We start from the raw sequence: 25210 nt of genomic DNA on the forward strand, positions 1-25210 counted from the left end.
TTACAGCCTCCTTCCAAGATGGTGGGAGTTCACCATGGGCAAGCGTATAATTAAATGACGGTTCAAGTATTGGTAAAAGTAGTTCACGAAACATTTTGTTCCACTTTATTTGTTGGATTTATTTGTTTTCAGTCTACCCATAGCTTTCTCTATTTCTATTATTGTAATGGGTGAAGTCAAAAGGTCATTCTGGTCTTTCCCAATTACTGGAAGGTCCAGTGTCTCTAGAAAAGTTCTAATTTGGTCCTTGTCAGCGGATGGAGGTTGGCGATACAAATGTTGGTAATAGTTCCTAAAAATGGTTTCAATCTCCTTGGGTTCATAGGCTATTTGATTTGTAACCATATCCCTTATCGTATGGATTGTCCTATCTGCCTGCTGTTTTTGCAGTCTTTTTGCCAGTAGTTTATTTGCTTTGGGTCCCACCTCATAGTAAGATTGTTTAAGATATCTTGTTTTCTTTTCTATCTCTGTAGTTAGTAGCTTATCTATGTTGCCTCTAATTTCTTTAATTTTTGGTAACAGTGTCGAGTCGCGGGTATCTTTGTGCTGTTGTTCGATTTCAAGCAGTTTTTCCTTTTCCTTCTTGTATGTTTCTTCTTTAGCTCTCTTGATAGCTGCTGTCTTAGCAATAAGTTTCCCTCTCATAACTGATTTGAGAGCGTCCCACCAGATAGTGGGATTAACCTCTCCATTGTCATTTTCTTTTTGGTACGTTTTAATCTCTGTTTTGATCTCCTCAACAACGGACTTATAGTTTAGTATTCCAACATTTAACCTCCATAAGGTTTTTTTGTCCTGTGGTTTTAGCTTGACGTTAAGATAAACTGCACAGTGGTCCGACACGTCTGCTGCTCCAATTTCACACTCCTTAACTCTATACACGTCCTTTTTATTCATAAAGAAATAGTCAATTCTAGCATAACTTTTATTAGGTGCCGAGTAGTGTGTATAGTCTCTTTTAGTGGGATGCAGCTCTCTCCAAATATCAACTAGACCAAATTCTTTGAATAAAGTATTGATCATTTTTGTGACATGATTGGGGTTTTTCTTATAGTTTGTTGTGTCTAGACTACTATTCATGACAATATTAAAGTCACCTCCACATATTAGTATTCCCTCCTCCCTAGTATAGACACTCAGCCTTCTTATACACAGTCCATGTGCTCATCTCATAACAATTAGACTTTCAATGTTATTCACACTGTTCAGAAACCCTAATGGAGTAAAAACTATGCTTCATTGTTCAGTGTTGTATTCTTGTTTTCCGACTTCCTGGTGAAGAACTGGGGAGAACAAAACAAACACATGAACAACTAGCTGTTATAAAAGGACAGACATGTGATGCTTCCTCCAGCCCTTCTGCTTCATCTGCTTTGGTTGGTGCATGTGCAGCCTCTTTCCAGCCTCCATTCCTGTGTTTACCTCAACAAGTCTCTCTTCCCATGAAGACAACACTGGCTCTACGTCAGCCTCTGAGGCCCAAGTCTGCTGAAATCATACGTAGCTCTATATGAATTGATCAGAAGAAGCAGTGGGGGGATGTCTGCTAACAGGAGTAGAGGTAATGGTTCATATTATTCTATTTACAAAGTGAACACAGAGACTTACAGCGAACCATCCAGGGCCCTGTTTCAGAAAGCAGCTTTAGTGAAAACTCTGAGTCAGTTAAGCTGCTCGTTGGCAGGTTTTCTTGAACAAACCCTGACTTTCTCTCCGTCTCCTCTCTCTCACAGAGTCAGACACACTGATACAGAATCAATGAATGAGGAAATGAAACAAACGTTCACTCGACGTCAGAATTTTGGTTTGTCAGACTTTTCAACGGTGTGTTTTGACCTCATGTTCAAATACGACACAGAGTCAAATCAGCCTCAGCTTACAATGAATCATCAGCATGTACTTCCTGTTGTTCAGTGAATGGAGCCTGTCAGCTCGATCGCTTCACCACCATGTTGGTTACACCCATCTTTAAAACTGTCGATGTGAAGGGGAGGGAACAAGGAGACATGTGGACCGAGTGGTGTTTCATGACTAAGTCACAAACAGAATGTTGGTTGTAAGAAGCAACACGTGATATAAAACTCTGCTCATTTCTCTGTGACAAAGATGTTTTAGTGAGGACAGTTTAAAGGACAGAGACTGACTGACTAATGTTCTTCTGCTCTAAACATGAAGTCTGTACTTTGTGGTGTTTCAGGAGGAAAACTGACTCAGTTATTCTCTCATATTAGTTTCACATTTTCTCCATCAGCTTTGTATGAAACCCTGTAAATAAGACAAGAAGAAAATACTTTGTTCATTCTTGAATCCAGAAATACTTTATTCATCATGTAAACCTTCAGTTTGTTCACATCCCATCAGTAAAGTCTGTTAAATGACTCTTGTTCAATGATTTCATGAACACATTCACTTCATCCTCATAATCTATTAGTTTGACCAGAATCTCAGTTATGTGAAAGAGAATAATGAATGATTTACTTATTGATTATGATTATAATAATTAGTGATATAATACATCATAGAACCTCTTTTGTATAACGATTAAGAAAACAACAAGAACAACATTTAATCTGTTCTAGAAAATAAACATAATTTCACTGAAAGAAATCTTTACAAAGAGTGCTGAGAACTAAATATCTTTGATAAAAGAAGCTCTGGTGATTTCTCTCTTTAAGAGCCATGCAGTGGAAGAGAAACAACAACTAACAAATACATCAATACTAATATTTATCAAACATTTAAACCTCAGAGCAGTTTACATTTTCATGAAGAGAAATATCAGTTCAGGTCAACAAAGATCATCATGAGCAGTGATAGCCTCCATGGCTAAACAGACACAGAAAGGAGCTCCACCTAAAGAAACTCAAACATTTACACAACAAGAATGAGAAGATGTCAAAGTACCGCCCACAATGTTTGATTGACAGCTGAAGAACAATCAGCAATGAAGCGACAATGATGGAGACAAGATGAGTTTCAGGATTAAAACACAGAAATTAATTTTCTGTTCCTTAAATCACTTCTGACTATTTTAGTTTACAGAACTCAGCAGTGGCTCCATAACCATAGATCCCAAATTGACAATAAAACCCAAGTCCAGCATAGAGAGGCTGAGTGAATGTGGTCTGGACTCTGTGGAGGAGAGTCATGGTTTCAGAGACGCTGTAGAAAGACAGAATACCTGCTCTGTGATCCAGGTACACTCCTACTCTGGAGGACTGAGGACCAGAGACGGGAGTTTTGATATAGTTGTACCAAAATGAGAACCTATTTTTGTTACAATCTAACGCCCACGATTTGTCATTGTATCCAAATCCACATTCTTTAGTGCCCCCTGTTCTGCTGATATTCTTGTATGCGACTGCTACATTAACTCTTTCTCTCCACTCCACCTCCCAGTAACAACGTCCAGTCAGACTCTCTCTACTCAGGACCTGAAAACAATATCTATTGAATCTGTCTGGGTGACTAGAATAAGACTGTTGTTGACTCATCATTGTTACTTTTGTGTTCCCCTCAGATAATAACAGCCATGTGTGTGCTGTGTTTGGATCCAGTGTGATTTCACTTGAATATCTTAAGAACTCAGCTCTGGTCTTGGGCTCTGCTTGTGAAGGTGACAGTAAAACGTCCACTTCAGTCACTGCCAGTGAGACGTTTGTCCACTTCTCTCTCAGAACGTCCTGTAGTTTATCTCTGACTGCTGACACAGCCGCCGTCACGTCCTCAAAGTAGCTCAGAGGACGGATATCGATGCCGGACGAGTCTGTAGGTTCTCTGAGTGGTGACAGTGAGGGGTAGTTGTGTAGAAACTGGTTGTGATCCTCTGTGTGTGAGAGCAGCTTCAGCTCAGCGTCTTTCCTCTTCAGCTCAGAGATCTCCTGCTCCAGCTTCTCCTGAAGCTCTTTGACTCGACTCACTTCACTTTTCTGCTGGGATCTGACCTGCTGCTTCACATCGGAGCTTCTTTTCTCCATGAGACGGATCAGCTCAGTGAAGATCTTCTCGCTGTCCTTCACCGCTTCGTCGGCAGAGCGATTGACGGCCTCCACCTCCTGTTGAAGCAGCTTCACGTCTTTCTCTCTGTCCTGGATTCTCTGCTGGATGTTTAGTCGACTCACCTCCAGCTCTCTCTGCCTCTCAGTCCTTTCTGCTGCAGCTGAGACTGTGTCGTGGCCTTTGTGTTCATCCACAGAGCAGAGATAACAGATACACTGCTGATCAGTACGGCAGAACATCTTCATCACCTCATCATGACGAGAGCAGATGTTCTCCTGGAGCTTCTTGGAGGGGTCCACCAGCTTGTGTTTCTTTAATTGAGCTACATCATAATGACGCTGGAGGTGTTTCTCACAATAAGAGACCAGACAGACGAGACAGGACTTGATGGCTTTCCGTTTCCTCCCAGTGCAGACATCACAGGACACATCTTCAGGTCCAGCATAGCAGTGATCAGCAGGAGCAGCTTGGAGTCCAGTCTTCTTCAGCTCCTCCACTAAAACTGCTAACATGGTGTTTTTCAGCAGGACAGGCCTCGGTGTGAAGGTCTGCCTACACTGAGGGCAGCTGTGGAGTTTCTTCACATCCTCTTCATCCCAGAAGCTTTTAATACAGTTCATGCAGTAGCTGTGTCCACAGGGAGTAGTCACCGGATCCTTCAGTAGATCCAGACAGATGGAACAAGAGATGATTTCCCGATCCAGCTGAACTCCTTTCTGCGCCATTTCACCTCTCAGTAACAACGACTGTCTGAGTTTCACTTCACTAGAAGCGACTCTGCTTTGACTTCTGATCTGAACAACATGTGTTTGTTCAGTGAATGGAGCCTGTCAGCTCTATCGCTTCACCACCATGTTGGTTACACCCATCTTTAAAACTGTAGATGTGAAGGGGAGGGAACAAGGAGATATGTGGACAGAGTGGAGCCGGCTGTGTTTGAGAGCAGCAGGAAGAAGGAGGGGTTATCAAGCTGTGGTTCATTCCAGGAAGAGGAGCAGCGCTGTGAATGTGAACTTTGTTTCCTCATTTACAAACAGAGCCTCGGTTAAAACCTGCTCCACGTTTGAACACATTTCATTTCTGTAGTTGTTAAACATTTCTTGTCTCCTCAGAGGAAGAGTTATAGACAAACATGAAGCCATCAAAAGACTAATTCTGTTCAGTTTTCTTTCACTGCTTAAAAACAGCTAGTCGACATTATATATATATATATATTTATATTCATATAACTATGTGTGTGTCTATATATATGTGTGTGTGTGTGTGTGTGTTTGTATATATATATATATATATATATATATATATATGGTGGCATCAACACGGGTCAGGTGGTAGATGCTACTTCCCCTTTAATGAGCAGCAGCCACACCACAAGATGGCCGCCGAGGCACCAACTACAGCTCCCAGAAGGCCTCACCACTCACCCAGGTGTGGGTGGTTAAGCCACCTGATTGAGACAGGATTTAAGAGCTGCAGGAGGAGAGGAGAGGGAAGAGAGCACATGGCTGGAAGGAGAGCCAAGAACTCCAAGTACCTGGGTGTTCATTGAACAATAAGCTGGACTGGACTGATCACATGCACTTTATAAAAAGGGTCAAAGCAGACTCTATCTGCTGAGGAGACTCGGGTCTCTTGGAGTGCAGGGAGCACTCCTGAGGACCTTCTTTGACTCCGTGGTAGCGTCAGCCATTTCTTATGGAGTGGTCTGCTGGGGCGGCAGCATCTCGACGGCTGACAGGAACAGACTCAACAAACGTATTAAGAAGGCCAGCAGTGTGCTGGGGTGTCCACTGGATACGGTGGAGGTGGTGGGAGACAGGAGGATGATGGCTAAGCTATCATCCCTGATGAGCAACACCTCCCACCCCATGCGGGACGCCCTGGCAGCTCTGTGCAGCTCCTTCAGCCACCGGCTGATTCCCTCCCGGTGTGTGAAGGAGAGGTACCGCAGGTCCTTCCTTCCTGCTGCTGTCAGGCTGCACAACCAGCTGTGCTGACCACACAACACTAACAACACAACACCAAAAAACACGAATCATCTGTGCAATAATTACACTGTGCAATACAAAATACTCTGTCTGTATATATAATATCCTTTATTTTTATTTTATTTTTTGAGTTTATTGTGAATTATTGTTTTACTTAGTTGATATTCTTTACTGTTTAATATTTATATTACTGCTGCTCTTGTTTTTTACCATGTATCTTGTGTGCACTGTCCACTTTGCTGCTGTGATCCTGTAAATTTCCCCACTGCAGGACTAATAAAGGATTATCTTATCTTATCTTATCTCATCTTATCTTATCTTATCTTATCTTAACCGGGACTGGAGAACGGCGTCAACACGAGGACCGAGCCGGCCTGAGGAGGACGGAACGGAAGACGACCCGGTAGCCGGTGAAACCGAGGACACACTAAGTTGAGTTTTTTAATACTTCAGTTAAACGAAGCTTTATCTCCTCTTGGATGCTTTTGGTTTGTTTTGGACTTTTTTAGTTTGATGACGAGAATTACCTGAGTAATCAGTAACTGAAGAATAAAACTTGACCTTTTTCTGTGAACCTTGTTTTTCTTTTTGCCTGTTTTGATGAATTATCTTGCCCCCCCCCCTAGCCTGCCATATTAACCTCTTGACATTACAATATATAGACACGCACAATTATTTCTATATATGTATGTACTATATATGTGTATTTGGTTGTGAAAGTACTTTACAGTGAAGAACCAGAGGAAACTCATTTTATATATACAGTATGTATTTGTGTTTCTGAAGAACGTCACATTAAAGCTGCTGACAACAGAGTAGAGTGATGTGTTCATGTTGCTGCTCACTGGTTTCAGTTGCAAAGACCATTTGAACTGTTGCACATGTTAAGTTGTTAGTATTCTAGGTTTCCTCATTTAGTCATGTAATCGTCTGTTTCTTTAAATAAATAGTATTTCTCTTAAAGTCAGACATGAGTTTTCTTAAATGAGTCAAACTGATTTATTTTTCACACTTCACTTTGATACAAAGTGCTTCTTTGTAACAACATGAAGCTTATAAAGTTGAGCGGGATAAGTGGCTCCCCAAAATATAGAGCAGGAGATGAGGTCAGGACAAATGAAGCTTTAGAGAAAGTTGTTGAACACTTTTGGTGAAGCAAACTTTGAAACTCGCCAACGATGTTGATTTAGATGTTTTATTGAAAACAAACAGAATATGACTCTTCAAGCTTAGAGTTTCATCAGTCAGGACTCAAAGGAAACCTGTGGATGAGACCTGTGGGTGATTCACTGATTCACTAAAGACTTTCAGCAAAGTAGATGTTTTAATAATGTCCTGATTATAAAGGAACTCATGTTGACAATCAGACATAACCTGAGCTCATCATGAGCAGCTGCTGAATCTCTCCTCCTTTCCTTAGACGTCCATGTGTCTTCTGTCTCGCTGGCTCTTTGTCTTGCAGGATGCGGGTCCCAAGCTTCATGAGCAGAAGGCCCCGTGTGGTTCCTGTATCAAAGCTCACCTTCACATGGAGTCGCTCTCTTCCTTTGCTGGTGAGACTGTTTTGTTTTGTTTTCACACATAACATGCTTGAATAATTGATTATGTGGAAATAAGTCATAAAAAGTGATAAACATGAAGTCTGTACTTTGTGGTGTTTCAGGAGGAAAACTGACTCAGTTATTCTCTCATATTAGTTTCACATTTTCTCCATCAGCTTTGTATGAAACCCTGTAAATAAGACAAGAAGAAAATACTTTGTTCATTCTTGAATCCAGAAATACTTTATTCATCATGTAAACCTTCAGTTTGTTCACATCCCATCAGTAAAGTCTGTTAAATGACTCTTGTTCAATGATTTCATGAACACATTCACTTCATCCTCATAATCTATTAGTTTGACCAGAATCTCAGTGATGTGAAAGAGAATAATGAATGATTTACTTATTGATTATGATTATAATAATTAGTGATATAATACATCATAGTACCTCTTTTGTATAACGATTAAGAAAACAACAAGAACAACATTTAATCTGTTCTAGAAAATAAACATAATTTCACTTAAAGAAATCTTTACAAAGAGTGCTGAGAACTAAATATCTTTGATAAAAGAAGCTCTGGTGATTTCTCTCTTTAATAGCCATGCAGTGGAAGAGAAACAACAACTAACAAATACATCAATACTAATATTTATCAAACATTTAAACCTCAGAGCAGTTTACATTTTCATGAAGAGAAATATCAGTTCAGGTCAACAAAGATCATCATGAGCAGTGATAGCCTCCATGGCTAAACAGACACAGAAAGGAGCTCCACCTAAAGAAACTCAAACATTTACACAACAAGAATGAGAAGATGTCAAAGTACCGCCCACAATGTTTGATTGACAGCTGAAGAACAATCAGCAATTAAGCGACAATGATGGAGACAAAATGAGTTTCAGGATTAAAACACAGAAATTAATTTTCTGTTCCTTAAATCACTTCTGACTATTTTAGTTTACAGAACTCAGCAGTGTCTCCATAATTATGAAACCCAAGTCCAGCATAGAGAGGCTGAGTGAATGTGGTCTGGACTCTGTGGAGGAGAGTCATGGTTTCAGAGACGCTGTAGAAAGACAGAATACCTGCTCTGTGATCCAGGTACACTCCTACTCTGGAGGACTGAGGACCAGAGACGGGAGTTTGGATCTTGTTGTACCAAAATGCAAAACTGTTGTTACAATCTAACGCCCAAGATTTGTCATTCAAACCAAATCCAATTTCATTCCAGCTCCCTGTTCTGCTGATATTCTTGTATGCGACTGCTACATTAACTCTTCCTCTCCTCTCCACCTCCCAGTAACAACGTCCAGTCAGACTCTCTCTACTCAGGACCTGAAAACAATATCTATTGAATCTGTCTGGGTGACTAGAATAAGACTGTTGTTGACTCACTAATGTTGCTTTTCTGTTCCCCTCAGATAATAACAGACGTGTGTTTGCTGTGTTTGGATCCAGTGTGATTTCACTTGAATATCTTAAGAACTCAGCTCTGGTCTTGGGCTCTGCTTGTGAAGGTGACAGTAAAACGTCCACTTCAGTCACTGCCAGTGAGACGTTTGTCCACTTCTCTCTCAGAACGTCCTGTAGTTTATCTCTGACTTCTGACACAGCCGCCGTCACGTCCTCAAAGTAGCTCAGAGGACGGATATCGATGCCGGACGAGTCTGTAGGTTCTCTGACTGGTGACAGTGAGGGGTAGTTGTGTAGAAACTGGTTGTGATCCTCTGTGTGTGAGAGCAGCTTCAGCTCAGCGTCTTTCCTCTTCAGCTCAGAGATCTCCTGCTCCAGCTTCTCCTGAAGCTCTTTGACTCGACTCACTTCACTTTTCTGCTGGGATCTGACCTGCTGCTTCACATCGGAGCTTCTTTTCTCCATGAGACGGATCAGCTCGGTGAAGATCTTCTCGCTGTCCTTCACCGCTTCGTCGGCAGAGCGATTGACGGCCTCCACCTGCTGTTGAAGCAGCTTCACGTCTTTCTCTCTGTCCTGGATTCTCTGCTGGATGTTTAGTCGACTCACCTCCAGCTCTCTCTGCCTCTCAGTGATTTCTGCTGCAGCTGAGACTGTGTCGTGGCCTTTGTGTTCATCCACAGAGCAGAGATAACAGATACACTGCTGATCAGTACGGCAGAACATCTTCATCACCTCATCGTGACGAGAGCAGATGTTCTCCTGGAGCTTCTTGGAGGGGTCCACCAGCTTGTGTTTCTTTAATGGAGTCGCGTCAAAATGAGGCTGGAGGTGTTTCTCACAATAAGAGGCCAGACAGACGAGACAGGACTTGATGGCTTTCCGTTTCCTCCCAGTGCAGACATCACAGGACACATCTTCAGGTCCAGCATAGCAGTGATCAGCAGGAGCAGCTTGGAGTCCAGTCTTCTTCAGCTCCTCCACTAAAACTGCTAACATGGTGTTTTTCAGCAGGACAGGCCTCGGTGTGAAGGTCTGCCTACACTGAGGGCAGCTGTGGAGTTTCTTCACATCCTCTTCATCCCAGAAGCTTTTAATACAGTTCATGCAGTAGCTGTGTCCACAGGGAGTAGTCACCGGATCCTTCAGTAGATCCAGACAGATGGAACAAGAGAAGGTTTCCCGATCCAGCTGAACTCCTTTCTGCGCCATTTCACCTCTCAGTAACAACGACTGTCTGAGTTTCACTTCACTAGAAGCGACTCTGCTTTGACTTCTGATCTGAACAACATGTGTTTGTTCAGTGAATGGAGCCTGTCAGCTCTATCGCTTCACCACCATGTTGGTTACACCCATCTGTAAAACTGTAGATCTGAAGGGGAGGGAACAAGGAGATATGTGGACAGAGTGGAGCCGGCTGTGTTTGAGAGCAGCAGGAAGAAGGAGGGGTTATCAAGCTGTGGTTCATTCCAGGAAGAGGAGCAGCGCTGTGAATGTGAACTTTGTCTCCTCATTTACAAACAGAGCCTCGGTTAAAACCTGCTCCACGTTTGAAAACATTTCATTTCTTTAGTTGTTAAATATTTCTTGTCTCCTCAGAGGAAGAGTTATAGACAAACATGAAGCCATCAAAAGACTAATTCTGTTCAGTTTTCTTTCACTGCTTAAAAACAGCTGACTGACAAAATATATATATTACATCAGTTATTGTGGCCCCACTGCTCACCCTCTGGTCCTTCCTCCTCGTCCTCCTCCTACACCAGCCCCGGCCTGTCCTGCGGGTCAGAGGATGGAGGATGGAGGCTCCAGATGGTCCAGTACCATCAGCAGAAGGGGGACCCTCGGGGGGGCAGAGAGGGGGCACGAAGGCCTGACAGCAGGGAGCCATGTGACCTGGGCCAGACAGCTCTTTAGCACAAAATTAGCCCGGGATGAACGCGTAACACAATGACATGCTGTTAATTACCATCAAGGAGCTATTCGGTCGTCTGTTCGTGAGCTTAACTCACCTCATTTGTTCCAATTCACAATAAAATCTCCCAGAAGTCAAGCTGCTTGACCTTTTGTCCCCCCCCCCCCCCCCCCCCCCCCCCCCACACACTTACATAAAGCCATAAAGCACAAGTTATTACAGGCGGGTCAGCTTCAAACAATCACATCATAGCTGTGAGGATATAATTATATGACTCCTGTATGTCTTGCAGTATGACACCAAAATGGCGGCAGTATATTTTTAGTGTCTCAGACCACGTAAGAGGCTGTAGGACATTTCAAATGTCCCTGGTGATCAGTTTTTAATATAATTAAATATAATTAGTTTGAATTCTCCATGATGTGTTCTCATCCAACCGGCCAAATGTTGCTGTCTGATAGTGTTTAGCTATCAGCGTTTTAGATAGATTAGTTGTATTTGAGGAAAATAATAATAATAACATTAATAATAATGATGATGACAAAAATAATGATAATAAATATTACAAGATCAAATACACACTGAATATCTAAAGTATAATTAAATTGACTCATAAGTGGTTATAATTTAAATACGTTTTTTCTTTAAAAGAGAAGGTTTCACCAAATGAGGTTTGAAAATAACTAAGAGGTTTAAATCCTGGTGAAAGCAGTAACTGTCTGCTGAGCACCACAAGAGGTCACTACTGAATCAAATATGTCAGACACAAACTCACATAATCTGACAGGAAGATACCAGCCTTTACAATATATATATATAAGAGTTTCACTGAGAGTAAGCATGTGTTTTTCATTTGCATACATATGTTTTATTTACTTGCAGTCAGCTGGCAAAGCTGCAACGTGCCAGCTGCTCCTTCTGACGGTTGTATTTAAGTTCTTAAAGCAGCCACAACTTGTTATTCATTTTTCTAATCTTCCAAAGTTGATGGAGCCAACGTTTATCTTAACGTATGCAGCTGAGATGCAGTTGAAAGCTCTGGAAAAAAGACATTTTTTAATTTTCATCATTTTTCTTGAAATTTAGTTTTAAATTGATGACCAAGCAACTTTAAAAAAATATAGCATTAATGAACTATTTTGTATTTGATGAAGTAGATTTCTTCTCTATTGTTCTTTGGAGTAAAACATGTAATAGATTGTGTCTCTAAGGACCTTGGGTTATATAAAAGTCTCCCTGGACACTCCCTTGACCTTTGACCTCATTGACCACTGTTTACAGCGTAAAAGAAGAAAACTGAAGCACATTCTGCTGATGTGCCAGAACATCCACTGAATATCTCAAATATAGAGTCTATTGTGATGCTACAACAGTCCTCCGTCACTTAAAATAGCCAATTCCACTTTGAACGAGTGCTCATATCCTCCTAAACTGAGTCTGTTTAATGCGTTGTGACAGCTGCTGAGGCCGTGGTCGGTGGTCTGTGAGCGCTCCAGCTGTGTGCAAGAGTTAAAATAGTCCCACACAGCCGCACGCTGGCATTAGATGGAGGAGCGGCCCCCTTTTAACCAGCACACACGCTTTCCACATACTCTAAATTCAGTGGTTATCCTCTCTTTTTGTGTTCTCCAAACTTCTGTCAAAGCCCTTTTTTTTAAATGAAAGTTTGAACAAATATATATGATCTGCTGGCTCAGGAGGATTAGTCTTCGACGTGTTCGGGGGTACAAGTCCATCCATGTGGTCCGGGTCCAGGTCCAGGTCCAGGTCCAGGTCCAGACGGGGTTCGGTGCTGGGTGGAACGATGGACTGAAATATAGGAAAGCGGCAGGTGCACAAGAAGACCTGTGGCTTTTTAACCAATGATGATGTATCATTAAGTGCAGTAATACAATATATATATATAGGCTTACTATATATACTTTTAAAGTTTGTCCCATTAACAATCCTAATCCTAACTCTAACCTAAACTCAAACCCAAACAAAGTGGAAGAAAATATGAAAAATAACACTCTAGAGCAGGGGTGGCCAACCCGCGGCTCGCGAGCCGCATGCGGCTCTTTGCCCGGTTTCATGAGGCTCTTACGTTCATATCGAAGTTTGTATTTGTGTTTTTTTAATGTTCGTGTTCGCTTCGCTTGAGTTAAATACGGTATTTTCGTCAAACGCGCATGTGCGGCCACAGATTACGTTCCTCGTCGACCCATTTAACGCCGAGACGGACTGTTTGAAAGCCCCGCTTTAAGTAAAAATGTAAAAGTCGGACAATTTACAAATATCCGTTGTATCGCGCAAGGCGGAGCTCCTCCCCGATCCGCACGCGCCGCGCACACCTCCACCAGCGTATGTGACAGCAGCAGCAGCAGCCACCCTCCCCGCCGACGAAGAAAGAGCAGCAGCACCCCCCCACCCCCCCCCCCCCGCCGCCGACAACCGGCCCTTTGGGGGCAACCATGATGCTGATGTGGCCCCAGAGCGACAATGAGTTTGACACCCCTGGTGTACACAATGTTCATTGTTGAAAATGACTGGCCTGTGGTCTTAGGAGTCAATTTCTGTCATTATCATATTGGTGTGTGACATTTACAATAAATCTGGCTGAGCAAAGGTATGTGTGTGTGTGAGGAAGGGATAGGGTGATGTTCATGTGTGCCCATGTGTATGATGTGGCTCTTTGCGGTAACACAGTAAAAAATGTGGCTCTTGGTCTCTGACTGGTTGGCCACCCCTGCTCTAGAGGACTTTACTTTATATTCTAGTGAGGACACATCTATAATCTGCAGTATTTATAATCTGCATTGTTTTCAGTCACTGTATTTTAATATCTTTTTATTTTAACCACTGCTGACCGTTGCCTCCCTGCGCGCCAAAACATTACCCGTCGTGACCACAGCGGGGGGCCACACTGCAACTGTGGCCCTCCCTGCTCCTCTGCTGCCTTCACGTACCGCTCGTAAACTCCATCTTCAAATGTTAGAAGTCCCAAATGCAGGATTTTGAAGTATTTATAGGAACTTGCTCACAACCATGTAAGAAGAAAAATAGGCACAGGACAGAGCTGGAGGCTGGAGGCTACTTAATGCTGCAGCAACAGCTGTCACGCAGCCGAATGGATGTGTTCACTAATTTATATCCAGGCTTTATAATAGTAAGAATAATAATAACAATACATTTAACAAGGCACTTAACATGGTGAAAACAGAAACAGTAAAACATTATAAACAAAGCCAATAAATGCCATTATAGCAGTAAAAAGTAATGCAGTCATGTGCTTCAACTCTTGCTGCAGCTGTTCTCTCTTTTATTCTAGCAGATGTCTCCTTTAAATACAGGCTACACAGACTGAGACAAAAAGTTATTCGATACAAGCTTTAATCATTTACAGATTACCAGTAATAAAATGTTGGCTCATAACACTGGCTGGTCCCTAAATGCCACATCTCTGCTGATAAAGCACAAGCAAACATTCCTATTTAGCATTTTTATATCCCAGACATTAATAAGGCACACTCTGTCGTCTGTAGGTTATAACGTTTTCTCAGAGAGTTTCAACTCAACAATTATAGGAGAAAATGGAAAAGTGTGATTCATTTTGACCCAAGTCTGCATGACAAAAGTTCAGGTAACCAAATAGAACAGTGGTTGATGACCATGAAGCTACTTTTTAATTTGATCCCGACTTGGGGACTGAATATATTTTATGTTTATTTTATTGGCATTAACAACAATACTATGTTACCTTGTCATTTGCAAGTGCCTTCATCATCATTTCAAGAGTTGATTGTAAAAATAAATGTTATTTCTTCAAAGAAATAACACAATGTAAAGCATATTTTGGTGTACCATCATTCATAGATATGATATATATATATGAAAAGGATGTTTCCTATATTCTAAAGGAAACGTCCCCTAGAATAAAAGAGAGAACAGCTGCAGCAAGTGTTGTGTTACATGACTGCAGAACATGCCCTTCTTTACTGTTATAATGGCATTTATTTGCTTTGTTTATAATGTTTTACTATACAAATATAATGCATTATATATATATATATATATATATATATATATATATATATATATATTGTTGCTTTCTCCTCGTCATACTGACAGTTTGCTCATATTTGAATTTAGGACTCTTCTTGCTCTTTGTCACTCATGTTGGAGGTTGAAAACCAACGTTCCTATATACACCTGAACGCAACATATGACCGAGCATGAGCTCAGCACAGAGGGAGAGAGACGGGATCGGGATCGAGAGAGAGGGAAGAAGGGAGAGAGAGAGAGAGAGAGGGAGAGAAGCTAAACAGGTGGTCTGAAAACACACAGAAAACAATGTCGTCCGGCGGGGAGAAGCGGAAAGACCTTTAGTCCTCGCTTTTTATTAAGGAATACCGGGACAGCCGCGGGAAGCCGAACAAACGGGAAAACCCATGCTCCTTTTTTATTTTCGCACGGATTTCTCCTCCTCCTCCTCGTCTCGGTTTGTACTCCGAATCTGGGCAGGATCTCGGACACCGAAAGCATGAAAGTCACGGTGTGTTTCGGCAGGACCCGGGTGGTGGTGCCGTGCGGGGATGGAAACATTAAAGTGCTCACACTCATCCAGCAGGCTGCCATGAGATACAAGAAGGCTATCGCCAAGGTGAGTGGCGGCTACTTTTTTTTGTTGTTTTGTTGTTTTTTTGTTGCGGCTTTTGTGTTCCTGGACACAATGTTGCAACGTCCCCCTCCGGTGGGGGTTCCTGCGAGTGCGCACTCAATATGGCGCTAACTTGGAATTAAACGCAAAGCAGGGGGAACGGAGTGGGTGCCCGTTTTTCTGATGTCTCTAGGCTCACGTTGCACAGTTAGTTCTGCTCGCGAGCACACGCATTGTGCGTGCGCGAGCTATTCGCCGTGTGTCGCTGCTTTTTTTTGGGGGGGGGGGGTTCTTTTTCAAAGAAAGGCGCACCGCCATTGTGGCAAAACTTCCTCTGGGATTCGAACCGTGGCACCGAGCGGAGTAGTCCGCGGGTTTGTTGCACCGTAGAAGCATACATGTGCACAAACGAACGGTTAAAGACTTGGCAACCCGGTTGGAAGACCTCAGTTCATGCCTCTGGAAGTTGTCAGCAGAGATTAGCCTACTAGCAAGTTAGCCAGCAGGCTGCAAAAGTGGGTCTGAGGCGTTCAGGCTCCGGTGCAGAGCAGGGAAAGTCCTATCAGCTCAGTCTATACACTCTTGTTTTATAGTGTCTCTGAACGACAAAAACACCAAAAAGTGCCCTCTTTGTTCGACTTGTATGGAGCTCACTGTGATGGCAGAGAGGGTTAGCTGGAGTGTGCAGACACAGCATGATGAGAGTTCAGGTTCAGCAATGATGCTTCAAATGTAAGAAGAGGAGGAAGAGCAACAGCACAGGAAAACAAAAAGTTCTGTTGCATTATAGTTTTGAGTGTTTCAGAGAAGAAGCTGCCTGCAGGCTGCCATGGCTGTCCCAGCAGGCACCAGGCCCTGCAGGACAGGGAGGGAAACGGCAGTGCCGAGCTCCAGCTGACTGTCGGAGGAGGCACAGACCTGAGCATAAATCTGAGGAGATAAAAGTCAGACCTAAGACAACTCGTAGCTCGACGTCTTGTAGCAGCAGATAACCCTTGAACCCAGCTCTGTGCTGCACGTGTACGGTCCTCTGGATGAGACTGGCAGCACAGCAGCACGAGGAACAATCTAATATCTCTTAATTACCTCTACAATTATGTTTATTCCACCATAATTCAACGTAACTGGCAAATATTCGCTCCAATTCATTCAAAAATAAAGTATTTGTAATAATGTGACTCCACTGTAATCTTAAAGTTTTACATAATTCATCTTTTGGGAGTTTGGTTTGTTGTTCAGCCTTCGTTTAAGGAACAAACATGTGAAGGCAGGAAGTCAAGATGGATAAATAATTGAACTCTTTTCCTGTTCATGCTCTAACTTTGCAGCAGTCTCTTTCTGTTGTAGTGATAGTGACCTAGAAGTCGTCTCCTCGTCTCCTTGTCAATAATTCAGCGTGAGCCGACAGAGGAGCGCAGGAGAATATCTCAGTGTAGTGCAGAGGCAGGTGAAGAGCTGCTGGAGGAGATGCCGACTCTTTGACCTCATGCAAACGTTCGTTTGTCCTCAAGAGATTTAGAAAACAAGTGTCGCTTTCTGAGAAAAGTCAAGTCATATTTATTTTTGGACCCAGTTCTTCACACTGGTTGAAGTCGGTGTGTCATGATGCTAGATGCTCCGGTGGTATCTGAGGGTGGATCGTGCCTCTGTGCTGGAAACGAGGCCACACATTCAGTCTTCTTCAGGCTTTGATCTAAAATACTAAAAACAGAAATACATAAAACCCAGAGCTCCTCATGAACTTCTCACCCACAACAAAACACGCTGCCTCAAAAACAAACGACACCCATGTCATTTAGTGACCTCATATCTGTGATTATTGCCCCGAGTCCCACCCAACAAGCTTTTTTTTTTTTTTTCGTTCATCCCGCCTCAATAAGAGGCTGAATGTGAGTTTGTTTCCCTGCTTTAGTGTTTGTACGTGTAGCTTCCCCTGTCATTAGGGAGGAATGCTTCCTGCAGAAAGAGAAACGGTCCACTTCTAAAGGGCTCGATCCGTCTCATAGCTGTGGAATCGGGCAGATGATGACACTGGGATGAGTGTTCAGATTGTTCAAGAGAAATCCTCCTGAAGACTTTAAAGTCTCTGAACGTCTTGAGAAGTAAAACTCCACTGCTCTTTCTGTTCCTCCCTCAGATCACAGGGTAGATTCTCGCCCATTTCACTAAGCATGGCAAGCCTTTTAAAATGACACCCTTTGACTGGAAAACCGTCTGGCGGCTTAACGCTGTAAACCCACAAGTGACATAAGCGTTGGCAGGCCAGAAGAACCGTGAGAGTTTTGTCTGTGTTCCTGACTGTTGCTAACGCTCAGAAACCCTCCAGGAAGGATATCAGGTGTCTGGATCGCTGCGTCCACACCAGCACATCACCGCAGGTTTCCATTCTCAGCTCCGCAGCGCTGGAGTTTTCCTCCGGAGCAGTCTGGGCTATAGTGTACGCGTTTGACCGTCGAGGCGGACGGATTTAACGAGACTTTGACCCGTCGCACATGATAGGATTAGGTGTCTGCTGCTGGTCTCGTTCAGGAAGTGGTTTTCTTTGGAAACGCGTACCCTTCGGGGTGAAAACAGAGGCGACATTGTGCTTAAGATTTGATGAATCATGTCTGGCATCACTGCTAATAGAGCTGCAACGATTCAACAAGTAGTTGTCGACTTGTAAACTAATAAACTATTCAGATCATGGCTTAATTTGTTGGAGTCTCTGATTCCAGCTTCTTAAATGTGAATATTTCTGGTTTCCTTCCTCCTCTCTGACAGTAAACGGAATATATTTGAGGTGTGGACACAAACATTTGAGGACCTCATCCTGAGCTCGCTGTCATTTTTCAAAGTTTTATGACTTTTTATAGATCATCAACTAATCAATAATTGGGGAAATAATCAACAGATTAATCTTCAAATGCTCTCTACAACAAGAACGTTTGAATAGTTTCACTTTGGTTAATCAGTGTTTTTACACTGGAAACCAGAGGAAAGTGATTGGTTCAGTTGGAATCATCAACAAAGTATTTAACAAAAAACCAGTTACGCATGTTTACATAATGAAATGTGGTCACATTCAGCGTTAGACGTGAAAAGAAAATGTGCTCATGTGTCAAACAAAAAAAAACCAAACAACTTTAGTATGATTTGAGTTCATCAATCAGTGCAGTCGTTGACTGGCTCCAATCTGTCAGCCTGTTTTTAATCTAGTCCTGATGTCATTTCAGTGTGCTGCAGCGTGCTCAGGATATTATTCAATCCATCGCACAAATGACTGTTATTAATTAGTGTGCTGCAGCCTTTGAAGGAGGGGGGGGGGGGGTGTGTGACTGCTGCCGTTACAGTCATACAGATTAACATGTTCACCACCAGAAATGTGCCACATCTTCAAAAGGAAAAGCTCCCACTTTTCATTTTGGCCCCATTTTGTTCAAAAGAGCGACATAATTGCAGCATGAAAGGGACATTAAGCTCAATCTTGATAATGAGGAAGGATCATAGCGTCACGTGACCAAGAGTGTATGTAGGGTCAGGGCCGAAGGGTGGCGAGCGTTAACGCTGACGGATGTATGAAAATGTGTAATTTAATAACGTATAAAAACATGCGTATGCTCTCTTCAAAGCCACCAGACTCCAGTCAGAAAACAGTGATTGACTACCACAGTTGCCAAGACACGAAATTGGCACCTGTTTTGACGGACAGAACTATTCACAGGTGTTCGAACCCTTGAGCAATACTGCACTTGAATGCAACAATTTTTACCTGGCGCAAAAGAAATAAATAAAAAAAAAGCTTCCAGTTTCTACAGTGAAGGATTCCGACGCGTTTACCTGGTTTCACAGAGTTGTTCTATTATGTCATCTAAACAACAGGAGCACATGCATACCAGGCTTATTTTATTCCAACTCAGGAATTTAATTCATTTTTAATTCAGAGAAGTATCTATCCAAGTTTAGGTGAGGACAAATGATCCGTGTGAAATGAAGATGTAAGGTTCAGTTGTTTCCATCGTGATCGGACCAAAGAAGTTCGGATGTGACCCTGTTGGTGGAGGTGCAGTAGATCTACCTCGTGTCGGGTCGTGAGCTCCAATCACGTTACAGTTCATCTGTTTGATGTCACCATGCTGTACCAGCCGGGGGGGGTTCCTGCTTCCAAATCGGGCACAGTGTGGGATTAAAAGCTCCACTGATGATCCCCGGGCCGCTGACTTTGCCCTTGACCAAACCACTGTGAAAAATGTCCTAAAACATGACCTGGCACAGCTTTTCATTTCCTAAAAGAGTCGGTTAAAAGAGAGGCGGACCGGAACGAACCGAAGACAGTCGGCCACGCAAGGCTTCCTGTGTGGAATTGTGGGAAAATGTGAGGGCACAACGGCTTCATAAAGGCTTTAAAAACACCTCTGAAACCTCTTTATCTTGAAAAGTGAGCACCAGGAAAGATGAGTCAGCAGCAGCTTTACCATCTTTTCTCTTTAGGACATGACACGCGTGTTGTTTTCTTCTTCTTCTTACCATTATGATGATGTTGGCATAACCGCGTTTCCCACAGTTCTTTGCTGCGCTGTGCATTTTTGACGAGTGATAATTTTCGTTGTTGTTCCAACTCATCAGCGCCGCTTCACCGTCGTCCTCACAAGCGTTGGACGTCATGATGTTGACGTGATAACAGGAAAAACGCCACTTTTGCTATTTGCCAACTTCCATTGTAGAAGTTGAGCTCATGCTGTTATTCAGGACTGTTGACTGTAAGAGGAATAATGACATTCTTTTAAATTGTCACTGATGGAAGAAACCTGTGTTAAGTGCAAAGACCAAAGCATCTGCAGGACATTAAAGAATATATCTGCAACCTAATATTGTCAGATTGAATACATGTTCAAAGGGTTTCATGGAGAATTCTATAGCTGCAGTATCCTTGAACTGAATGTTGAACAACACAGATTTCATACGTTTTAAGTAGCAGAGCTGTAGACTTGAGACTAGACTTGGAGTTAGACTTAAGTCATGAAAAGGAGGACTTAAGACGGAGTCAGTCATCTTCACATAAAGAGGCTTTTTAGCATCGTCGACGACTCATTTCCATGTGAGACTTTCTGTATCTTCACACAAACTGTCAGCATTCAGCAACCTGGAAGTTGACTTGACTTGTAAATCAAAAAAGGGGCTTGACTTGCCTCTTCTGATTTAAGTTTACTTAAGTCTTGCTTTAATAATTGATTGATTTGAGACTTGTTTGGAGTGGGAAAGCTAATTTAGAATTTTTAACCGGTCATTAACCGTAAACCGACAGGATCAGTGCCTTACATGCAGGTGTGCTGCAGTCTAAAAGGCTGTCAAGATGCAGCGATAACCGATGAACCAATCCATAATTTCCTGTGTACGAGCAAAACAGGAAACCGAGTCCCCCGTCTGAGAGATTTAGCCGCCACGATGTCGCGCGCGTTGTCGTGAACACACGTAGCCACTTTGCCAGTAAGTTTCCACCACATCAACTAGTCCGGACGCGAGGTTGTCGCCGTGCGTCTACCTGGTGGACTCCGCCAGGGTTTCCATCGGTGTTCTGCGAGCCTGAGCCTGACGGCCCGCCGTGTGACGATGAGTATGAAGCTAAGTTTAACGCGATGACTGTGAACGCAGCAGTGCAGTGTGCGAACATGTTTATTTGTCTGTGAATAAATGCTACAGCGGCCCAACCTAAGGTCCTTTGTCACTAAAGTTAGCGACAACTTCAGCCCAGGCTCACTTAAGGTGGGCCGACCTTTTTAAGGTGGACTAACTCTCCTCATTTTAGTGACAAAGTTTTTACTGTTGGCATTAAGTGTTTAAAATTGTTGGTTTGCTTGTTAAATATCATCCCTAGCTTGGACTTCCAAAAAGATGATCAGTTGTGTTCAATGACACTAAACAGACTAATAACTGACACATCTGCTGTGTGGACAATCCGGCTGATCCCCAACTATCCACACAGATGTTTTCCTCTTTTTTTTTTTTTTAAATGATCCCTCGTCTGTAGGTCGTCTGTAATGCGTCGCGTTGCAAACTGAACCCTGGACCACGATCGGGGAACAAAACCAGTTAATGAGGGTCCAGATCATCAGACCTAATGACACAGAGAGGGCTTAAGTGGTTTACAGAGTGCTATGAAAACAGATCACTTGAACCCTGGCGTGGATCCAGTCAGCTGAGCTGTGCCACCCCGACCGTGTGCACCAAAGCCGGCTACATATGGCGCTGCCCCCCTCCCTCCCCCAGCATGCCCCCACTACAAACAAAGTAGGCCAGAAACTGACTGACTGACTATTTTTGGGTTGATGTGTTAAGTACGGAGGTAGCTAGTGCGCATGTGTGGAACTCTTTTGATTCTAGAGGAACGAAGTACGCGTAGCCATCGTTGTTGATGTCGTGCATAAGTTTTAAGTAAAGTCTTAAACATGTACAGTTGTCGCTGGAGTTATTGAATTATCAGATGGATGCCTTGAAATTATCACCGGCAGTTGATGTTCTTTTAATGAACGCTTGCATCACAGGGTGGTGTTTTTGAGGTCAACCCCCCCCCCACACACACACACACGCACACGCACACGCACACATGCACGCGCACACACACACACACACACCCTCTGGTTCAGCTGTAGACAGAAGAAGCTCCTGGTGCAGCGAGAAAGAATCAAGACGCTTACAGGAAAAAGTTCTACGATATCTGTACTTTTTTTGTCCCCCTATGTCGACCAGGCTGTTCAGCTGGAAGCAATAGTTTATTTATGCAGGAGATTCTCGGCGTGTTTTCCCAGAAAGGGGGGTCGGACGAGTGCAGAATACAGTCATTGTGGAAGCCGACCACAAGTGTGAGTTTACGACGGGTTGACTTCAAGAAGATCGTACGACTCGTTCTACAAACGTGGGTCTTGTTGAAGTAAAAAAAAACACGGTGCGCCATAAAACATCTGGCACGACCGTGTTATTGAAGTTGTTAGCAATTTGAGCGATTGCTCTCAAGAACAGTGTCATTACTTGTGTTGTGAACACTGTGTTGTATTCATCTATGTGCCCCCCCCCCCCCCCCCCCCCACCACCACAGAACTGTGTTCAGGTCCGCTCAGGTTGAGTTTACTCAGGAGTCTTGTGGTTTTGAACCACAGCAACATTTAAATAGTCTCAACTGATAGTTATAGTAAGCCTGGCCAAGCATAACTAGACTAGTCATCAGCTTTCTCCCATAATAGACGTGGAGGCTACAAAGCCCAGACGTTGTCTCCGAGCGCCCCCGCTCAGAGGAACAATGCTCTCTTTGGGCTCCTCTGCTCGTTTCTACGTCCGCAGCACAAGTACGGAAAACCTTTTTAGCTTTAAGGTTCCTTTTGTAGTGTAGCGTTCTACTGGGTTTTAGGAGAAAATCTGTCTAAACACTGTTCCATGCAGAAACGCACTGACTGCTTCATAGATCACAGAGCATCTGAGAATACTCAAATCCTTCATTTAACTATACAGCTGAAACCATGCTGCAAAATTACTGATTGATTAGTGCTTTGGTGTGTGAAAAAACCCAAAGATTTTAAATAAAGACGCACCGATACTGATATCTATATCGGTCCAATGCAAACTATTAATCTCCTGGTGATTTCAGCTGTACTTACTTAATAATAGTGACACCACAATGATCCATTTACTGAAGGTGCAATATTTCCATTTTGAAATATAACAGAGTAAAAGTAGCTTAAACTGGAAATAATGTGCTCAAAGGATTTTGGTTTATTACAGTTTTCATCTGATGTTGTGATCATTGTGAGATCTCGTAACACAGCAACAGATTAATGAAACGCGAGCAGTGAGATGATCACACAGGTTGTAAACAAAACCTCTGAGTTTATTCAGCGCGAATTCCTTCAGTCCAGAGCACCAGCGATCGTAACGTGAATGTGCGCTTGTTTTCAGCAGCGAGTGTCCCCTCGTCCACCCGGAGGACGGACAACGACCGAAATGTCAAGGCCTCGCTGTGTGGAGCACGGAGCACAGGGGGGGGGGGGGGGATTGTCTCTGAGGAATGTCAGGACGCTGAACAAACATACTGTATCCCTCAGTGCAGCCTGGAGCTGTGGTCCAGTCTGAGGACTTCATATTCTCACACAGCTGTTACTCTCCTCCTCTTCTTCTGCAGCAGGGGCCAAGTTCTTGTTTTGTTGCCTCATTGTTTAGATGCTGCTTTGTTACTTTCTCCCGCCCAGTCCCGCCTCTGAAATTCCTGCAGGATTCTTCCTGCCAGAGGCTAAACATTTCATTTTTACCCCCCCTCCCCTTCCTCATAGCAGAGCCTGTTGTTCTCACCCAGCTGTTAATTGCCAGCAGCTAAATGAGAAACCTGGTGGTTTATTGATGAAAAAGAAAAAAAGTGCAAAGCTCAGGCCAGCGAGCATGTTCTCCACGGAAACCTGAATGCATTTCAAAGAGATGGAGGCCCCCGAGTCGGCATAGTCAACATTTCTGAAAGATGTCGATGCTCGGAGACGAAGTGCGAGGTTTAGCACATGCTGCTCAGAGGATGAAGAGCCCACATTAGCATAGCCCAAATGATTTATGAGCGTAGATTAATGGTGTCCCCTGAAATTGAATTCAGTACTTAGGCTGATGAGGCTTTGTCTGCTAAATATAGGACCGGCTGAGCGAGAGCTCTGCCTCTCACAGATACATGATTATTGGCCTCCAGGCATGGACTTCGTTCTTCATGCGGTGTCTTGGTGGCTCCTGGTCTAGTTCACTTCAGGAGGTTTTGAGGTTTTGTCACCTGATGCTGCTCACCTGAGTACAGACACTTTGTGACGATTGACAGGCTGCCGTTATTAGCGCTGTCAGCCGAAATTCAGTAAAAAGTATGCAATCAGTCGTTTGCAGGTATTGTTTGATCGGAGAAGTTTCAATATGACTTGTTACTGGGTTATTCAGGTCGATACATTAAAGGTGTAGAGTACCGATACCGTAATCAGAGTATATCTACTTTAATCCCCTTTTGACTGAGTAGTGAGGAACTTAAAACTGAGTAACTATCCTTTTAAAGTGTCCTGCAGTGTAGTCCTTAATAAGTGATTGGTCCAATAATCAATAACAATAACATTACATCTATCAAATGTAACAGATTGCTACTTTTCAATTCTTCTGCTATTCAATCTGAAGAGTGACGCTGGTCTGAGTTTTAACTCTAGTTTTAATACTATAATGGCGTCGCTAGTTTAACACGTTGATATCTGCCCGTCGGCTTTTATGTGACTGATGATTTCTCTCAGTTTCTAATGGATGAAAGAACGAGGCTTTGATTCATCGCCGCCCTTCCTTCCAGGCCGACGTTCCCTCCTGGGTGTGTTTTTAACGTGGCCGGTCTGCACTTGTCAGAGTTTCAGCCTGCACGGCGATGTAAGATTCACCGCTCAGTCAGAGAGGCTGTGAGGTGAGTTTTGCTCCCTGCACCTGATTTTAATTTGAAGGTGAAAATGGCGAACAAGAGTCCCTGATCGTAGGGCTTTTTAAAGATGACACAAGATGTACGTTATTGTTCCCAAGGGGAGAATTCTGCTCGGTCAATAGTGCTGCACACAGCTGTGATCCCTGTGGTACAACACCGAGTATAACAGACACGTTGTACACCAGAGACGAGGTAGAAAAACGTGTCAAATGCATTATGAAACAGGAGAGAATGGTTGACGTCATAGAGACGGAATACAGGAAACAA

The 25210-nt window shown here is 43.2% G+C and overlaps 1 protein-coding gene and 1 pseudogene across 4 annotated transcripts in view; one reads left to right on the forward strand and one right to left on the reverse strand.

The window, feature by feature from the left end:
• Positions 1-2221: 2221 nt before the first annotated feature.
• Positions 2222-10289, reverse strand: LOC306706011 (annotated as a pseudogene). Its single transcript has 3 exons — positions 8484-10289; positions 7365-7549; positions 2222-4932 (listed from the first exon to the last, which is right to left on the reverse strand). The product of its transcript is annotated as an uncharacterized misc_RNA (transcript).
• Positions 10290-15115: 4826 nt separating this feature from the next.
• Positions 15116-25210, forward strand: part of LOC306706782 (partitioning defective 3 homolog) — a 209064-nt gene continuing 198969 nt past the window's right edge. For all 3 annotated transcript variants that reach the window (XM_079173990.1, XM_079173992.1, XM_079173991.1), the window contains exon 1: positions 15116-15501. In XM_079173990.1, coding sequence (XP_079030116.1) covers positions 15382-15501 — 120 coding nt within the window. In that variant the 5' untranslated portion in view covers positions 15116-15381. The remainder of the gene's footprint in view (positions 15502-25210) is intronic.

The sequence above is a fragment of the Pholis gunnellus genome (assembly GCF_910591455.1).
Source record: "Pholis gunnellus genome assembly, chromosome: 14".
In the NCBI taxonomy this organism is placed as follows: Eukaryota; Metazoa; Chordata; class Actinopteri; order Perciformes; family Pholidae; genus Pholis; species Pholis gunnellus.